We start from the raw sequence: 5470 nt of genomic DNA on the forward strand, positions 1-5470 counted from the left end.
CGTGTCAGGCTTTATTTCCAAAGAGCGGTCCTGGTGAGGTCCGTCTCTGAGCTGCACCCTGCAGGAATCGTAGAGGAGACCGTAGAGAATGCAAAGCTGGATAGCGCGGAGGGTGGCTGCAGTCCCAGCCCTCTAGGAATCTAAACCTGAAAATCTCAGGTCAGAGCCCAGACTGTCAGCTCAGAGCCTCAGCAAGATGCTGATTAGAAAGAAAAAGAAAAGAAAGAAAAATGTCTGGAGCGTGAAGGCTTTGGGTTCACTCTGCAGAAACTAACACACACAGGCTCACACTCACAATCACAACCACACCCAGGAGTCCTACAGGAAGCCCACTCCCCCTTGGGAATCCATAAAAGTGATTTTATTCTAAATTTCTTAGGGTTGGACTTTTCCTTCCAATCTTCCCATCTTCCAGCAATAGAAGGCAAGGCCAAAACTTGGTATATTTTACCAAATTGTGTAGCGTATTTTCTCTTTTTCCAACCAATTACATTTCAAAAATCTTACAGAAAATTTTGCTTCTTAAAATTTATTTTTAAAAGCATTATGTATGTTTTACTTTATCACAACGATCTTTATTTTTAAAATACAAGATAAACATTAGGAATAAGAGTTCTTTTGTTGTTGTTCTGCTTTGAGGGTGTTTGTTTGTTTGTTTGTTTGTTTGTTTAATGTTTGGTCCCTGTAAAGTATCCACAGAAAGGAATTTTATGGAAATGGTGCAAGAATGTCTTGATCCTAAAGGACGCATGTGGAGTAACAGAGTGTGTAGTTCTAATCCATAAGAGCAAGGCATGGGTCGTTGGAGTCACATGCATTGGGTGGATATGTAAACGAAGACTGTGAGGGAATCTATGGGAATCTATGTATTTTGTGAGAAATTGGTGAAAGCATGAATTCTAATAAAACTTTATTTAACAATTTTCTACATTTGCTGAGCTTTAAACACATGGATTCTTCGCAAAATGAATAAATGCCACCTGAATAACTCAATTCACCACTTGTTAGTGACTCAGCTTTTTCCATGATGTTCTATCTTTAACTTCCAAAGCTTCAAAATAACCTCACTCAATATCACATGAAGAAATCAGGTCTTAATTTCTGCAACTTGAATCATGAAAAAGAGATTACTGAGCATAAACAAGGGAGGGAGGCCAGGTGTGGTGGTGTGCACCCTTCATGCTAACACTTGGGACATCAAGGCAGGAGGACCTCCACAAATCCCAGGCCAGTGTGGTCTACAGAGTGAGCCCCAGATCAGCCTGAACTACATAGTGAGACCCTGCCCAACTAAGTAGTAACAAAAACAAAAGCAGTAATGAAAGACCCAAAAACAAACAAAAAAGAATTGTCAGGGTGCACTGGGGTACACTTGCCGTCTTACCGACTCATCCGGACAAGCACAAAAGCATTTCTCTCACTGCACCTACCCTAGTGCCTGACTGCGGGCTTGCTGGGCACGTCTGGCAGCAAGGCTGGCCATGTAGGCTCTTGGTAGCTGGGCTGGGAGGGGGGCCTGCTTCACTGTTGTTGAGAGCCTGGGGACTCACTCAGATTTTGTTCAGCGGGTCTAGAAGGTTTTCTCTACATAGAAATAAAGAAGATTCTGTTCAAACTCACTTCAACAGATGCCAAACGCTGTGATTTGAAAAACCAAAAATCCACGAGTAATCTCTGTGATTCACACCAGGCTGATTATTGATAATTATGACAACATACTCTCTTTGTTCATGGAGAGAAAATCTCCATATTTTCCCTCGTCATCTCGGAATCCAATAAGCTCATGAGTTTACCGATTACATTCCACAGAGAAGAGCGGTTCTAGGTTTGGGGACAGCCCGCATCAGGACATCTGTCACATCCGAGGTGCAAGCCACGCCCTCACCAGCTCCAGACTTGGGTGAGCAGATTTCACATAAGCAGCCAACCCTCGCATTCCGGTTTCTCTAAACGCAAATAATTTTCTCCGTGTGCATAACTGCATGCAGTGCAGGCTAATTTGGGCTAAACTGTATTCGGCGAACACGGAGTTATTCCTGCCCCACAGAGCGCCAATACTGCAGCCGTCGCTGTCCTGTGCTGGCGTACCAGTCACTGCGGCCTGGATAGTCTTCATGTTTGAGCCGTTCCCGCCCACAGGCCTGTAGCTGGAATCACAGTCTGGGAACTCTTTTTGCATTATTTTCTGCAGTATACATGATTTATTTCCAGAGTGAATCTTGCTCAAAAAATCATTCCAGGAATTTCATGTTTGTATGGAAGCTCATAAAAGGCGATAATCTTTCTGGTTATTGTTAGAGGACTTGTTTCACTTCTGGTATTTCTTTTAAAAAATCTTTTCTTTATTTACTCGGTACAGGGTCTCACTACGCAGTTCAGACTCCTAGTGACCCTCCTGTCTCAGTATCCCCAGCGCTGGGATTATAGGCCTGCCCACTCCGCCCCGTTTCAGTGGCCAGCTCCGGGGGCCTGCAAGGCATGAGGTACTGGGGATGGAATTCAGGTCCTTGCACTTGCCAGGCAGGCAGTTAAACTGCTGATTTATCTTCTCAGCCCTTTTATAATTTTTAGTGAAAAATTCGGACCACATCCACACTGCTCTGGGAGCTAGAGACTGCTGGAGAGCTCGGGAACACCTCCTCCCTCCCAGGGATGCTGAGCAGGAGACTGCCTCAGCTGGGATCACAGGGGCTCCCTGCCTGGGCCTGGGAGTGTCACAGCCCTTGTCAGGAGTACCTGTGTAACAAACCTACAGGTGAGAAGCTTAAGCACAAACCACTTTCTTCCTTTTTTAATGCAAATGACTCTGCCAGCAAGAGCAAGGACAGTTACTGCTGGTGAAGGCAGCAGCCCGGCCTTCAGGGTCCCTCCCTTCCCGCCAGCCTCAGTCCCACCCTACGCTGAGCTACTCGCCCCACACTACTGCAGCGACAGCGCCCTCCGGCGCTCCCCCGCGGAACCGCCCACTGCTCCGGAACCGGCTCCCCAAGCACATGCGCTGTTCCCTTGAGCACAGAGACGCCTGGCTGCTGGGGTCTCCCCCAGGACAGTGCACGCCCCACGACCCGGAGGGTGCGTGGACACGGGCGCAGCCCTCCGAGCTTGGCGTGCTATGTAGATGGCTGGGCTCAGAGACAGCTTAGCCTCACGCGATGCTGCCTGTGTCCTCAGTCCGCGCGTTCCGCGGGAGTGAGAACTACCTGCGCTACATCAGATTCGATCCCCGCCCCCTGGACTGTCCCTCTGAGTCTGCTGCGGACCGGGTTCCTGCAAAGGAGAGCCAGGATGCCTGCCATGTGTGGTCCACCAGTACCGCATGTCTGTGTCGCTGCGCACAAACTGGGTGCTGGACGTTGTCAGACAGGGTGAGTGTGGAGGGCGGGAGGATGCGCTGGAACTGAGCCCAGAGCCCACCTGAACACCAGCGCGTTGCTCCGGAATTTCTCACATGCGTCTTGATCTTGCTTCTTTATGCCTTCCGAAAGCCTCCAAAGTTCAGCCATCAGCAGGACGTGCCTAACTCATCATACAGTGGCCATTAGTTCTTCCCTAATCCTCCCCACCCAGCAGACGTAGGTGAGAGACCGTACCTCGCCCCTCTCTATTCTTCCTTCCTGCTCAGGCTCCCAGAGAGCTCGGGCAGAGCAGAGCTGGATGGTACTGAGTACAGAATGACCTCCTTGTGTGGTGAGAGCTGAGCCCACTTGGGAAGCGCAAAGGAGGGAACGGAATGCATCAGCTTCCCCTGGGATTAAAACAGCTGGGGGGGGGGGCGCACTTCTGTTCCAACAGCCAGGCCTGCGCTGGTCCCCGCTTCCCCTTTCCCCGCCCCCGAGAAAATGGAGATTCCTAAGAAGCTGTCTTTGTGACTTCTGGGATCTTCTGATCAGCCTTAAGTTGCCTAGTACCCGGCTTTTAAGAAGGAAGGAAGGAAAAAAAAATAAAAAAATAAAATAAAATAAAAAAGTAAATGTTAAGGGGCCGGGGAGATGGCTCAGTAGGATAAGCGCTTGACTGGCAAACTCAAGGATCTGAGTTCAATCCCTGGTTCCGCAAAAAAAAAAAAAAAAAAAAAAAAAAAGGAAGGAAGGAGGGAAGGAGGGAGGGAGGGAGGGAGGGAGGGAGAGAAGGAAAGAAAGAAGAAGGACAGTGTGTGTCTTATTGTACATTTTGATTAAAGCAACATTTGAAATATTCCAACATTACAACAAATCAATTTGAAACAAAGACAACTTTAGTTTATGGAAGAATTGGTGTAGAAGGTCGTTCCACATATTCCTCCTTGAATTTGCCTTTGTTTACTGACACGAACATCCCTGTGCATCAACACAAAGGGGCTGAGAATGGAATAACCAAGCTCTAGAAAGATTTTAATATACAGCAGTGTACTTTCATTTGTCACAGTGGAACCTATGTAGAAGGAGAACATGAAATCTGTCCAAAAAAAGAAAAGGAAACAAGCCATGAGAATGAGGGTGCTTAGCATGGCTCTGATTTCCGGGCTGGAACCGTTTGCCAGCCGGGAGCTGCGCAGGTAGAGCACGCGCTTGTGATGTTCATACAGACGGAGAGCTATGAGGCCGCTGCTCCAGCCCATGAGACCCTGGAAGAGGACGTCCCGAAGAGCCATGAGAGCGAGGAAAAGCCACTGGACCATGTGTCTGGAAGGCAGTAAGTAACAACCACCAGCGTACATTGCAACTTCAGATCTGTTCATGCTGCTGACTGCTGTGATGGTCCAGAGCAAGTTGGAGCTTACCAGAAGGCTAGAGACCCAGAAGAGGAAGAAATAGGGCAGGACTTGCCATGGAGTCCGCGGCCGAAGCTTTCCCCACAGCGTGGTCCTGGGACCAATGGTGATGGCTTGGACCACGCTGAGCAGACAGGTGGTGCAGATGGAGAGGCCCCGCGCCACCCGCCCCAGGTAAACCACAGTTTTACAAGCAGTGCTACCTAGGAAGTTTCTGAAGTAGAAAACTGGGGCTAGATCTCTGATTCCTGTAGTACAAATAATGGCTGCATTTGAGAAAGCCAGGTGAATGATGATAAAGCTTATGGGTTTTTTCTCAGGAATAAAAACAATTATATAGAAGTATCTTATGAATATGAGTGTGTTCCCCCAAATTCCAGGTCCAGTGAGAAAAAGGAAAATTATTCCCTGAATGAAGTTCACCCAAAGCATCTTCTGAATCGCACACTGTACTCAGAAATCCTTTGGAGAAGCACAGATAATCAGAGATGCCAACTTTGCTTTCTATGCATTTTGTCTATCGACTCTACTGAAAATAGGTCTTTGGACAGCTGCGAATGTAGTGGTTCTCCACCTGATCTTGCTTTCTTTATTTCCTTCTTCCCGCTAACAAGGACATAGTGATGATTACACTTCGGACACAAACTCCGTGCTGATGATGCACCCTGCTCATGCCTCGCTCTCCAGAAGGTCCTGTCTGTGTCCCTCGAGTCCAAAGGG

At 48.0% G+C, this 5470-nt stretch overlaps 1 protein-coding gene across 1 annotated transcript; it reads right to left on the minus strand.

Moving 5' to 3' along the window:
- Window positions 1–4234: 4234 nt before the first annotated feature.
- On the minus strand, window positions 4235–5185 carry LOC101565181 (putative vomeronasal receptor-like protein 4). Its single transcript, XM_004628471.2, has one exon. The coding sequence runs from the start codon at window positions 5180–5182 to the stop codon at window positions 4235–4237; it is 948 nt and encodes a 315-aa protein (XP_004628528.1). The 5' UTR covers window positions 5183–5185.
- Window positions 5186–5470: the final 285 nt, after the last annotated feature.

This window comes from Octodon degus, unplaced genomic scaffold (assembly GCF_000260255.1).
Source record: "Octodon degus isolate 3935 unplaced genomic scaffold, OctDeg1.0 scaffold00023, whole genome shotgun sequence".
Taxonomy (NCBI): domain Eukaryota; kingdom Metazoa; phylum Chordata; class Mammalia; order Rodentia; family Octodontidae; genus Octodon; species Octodon degus.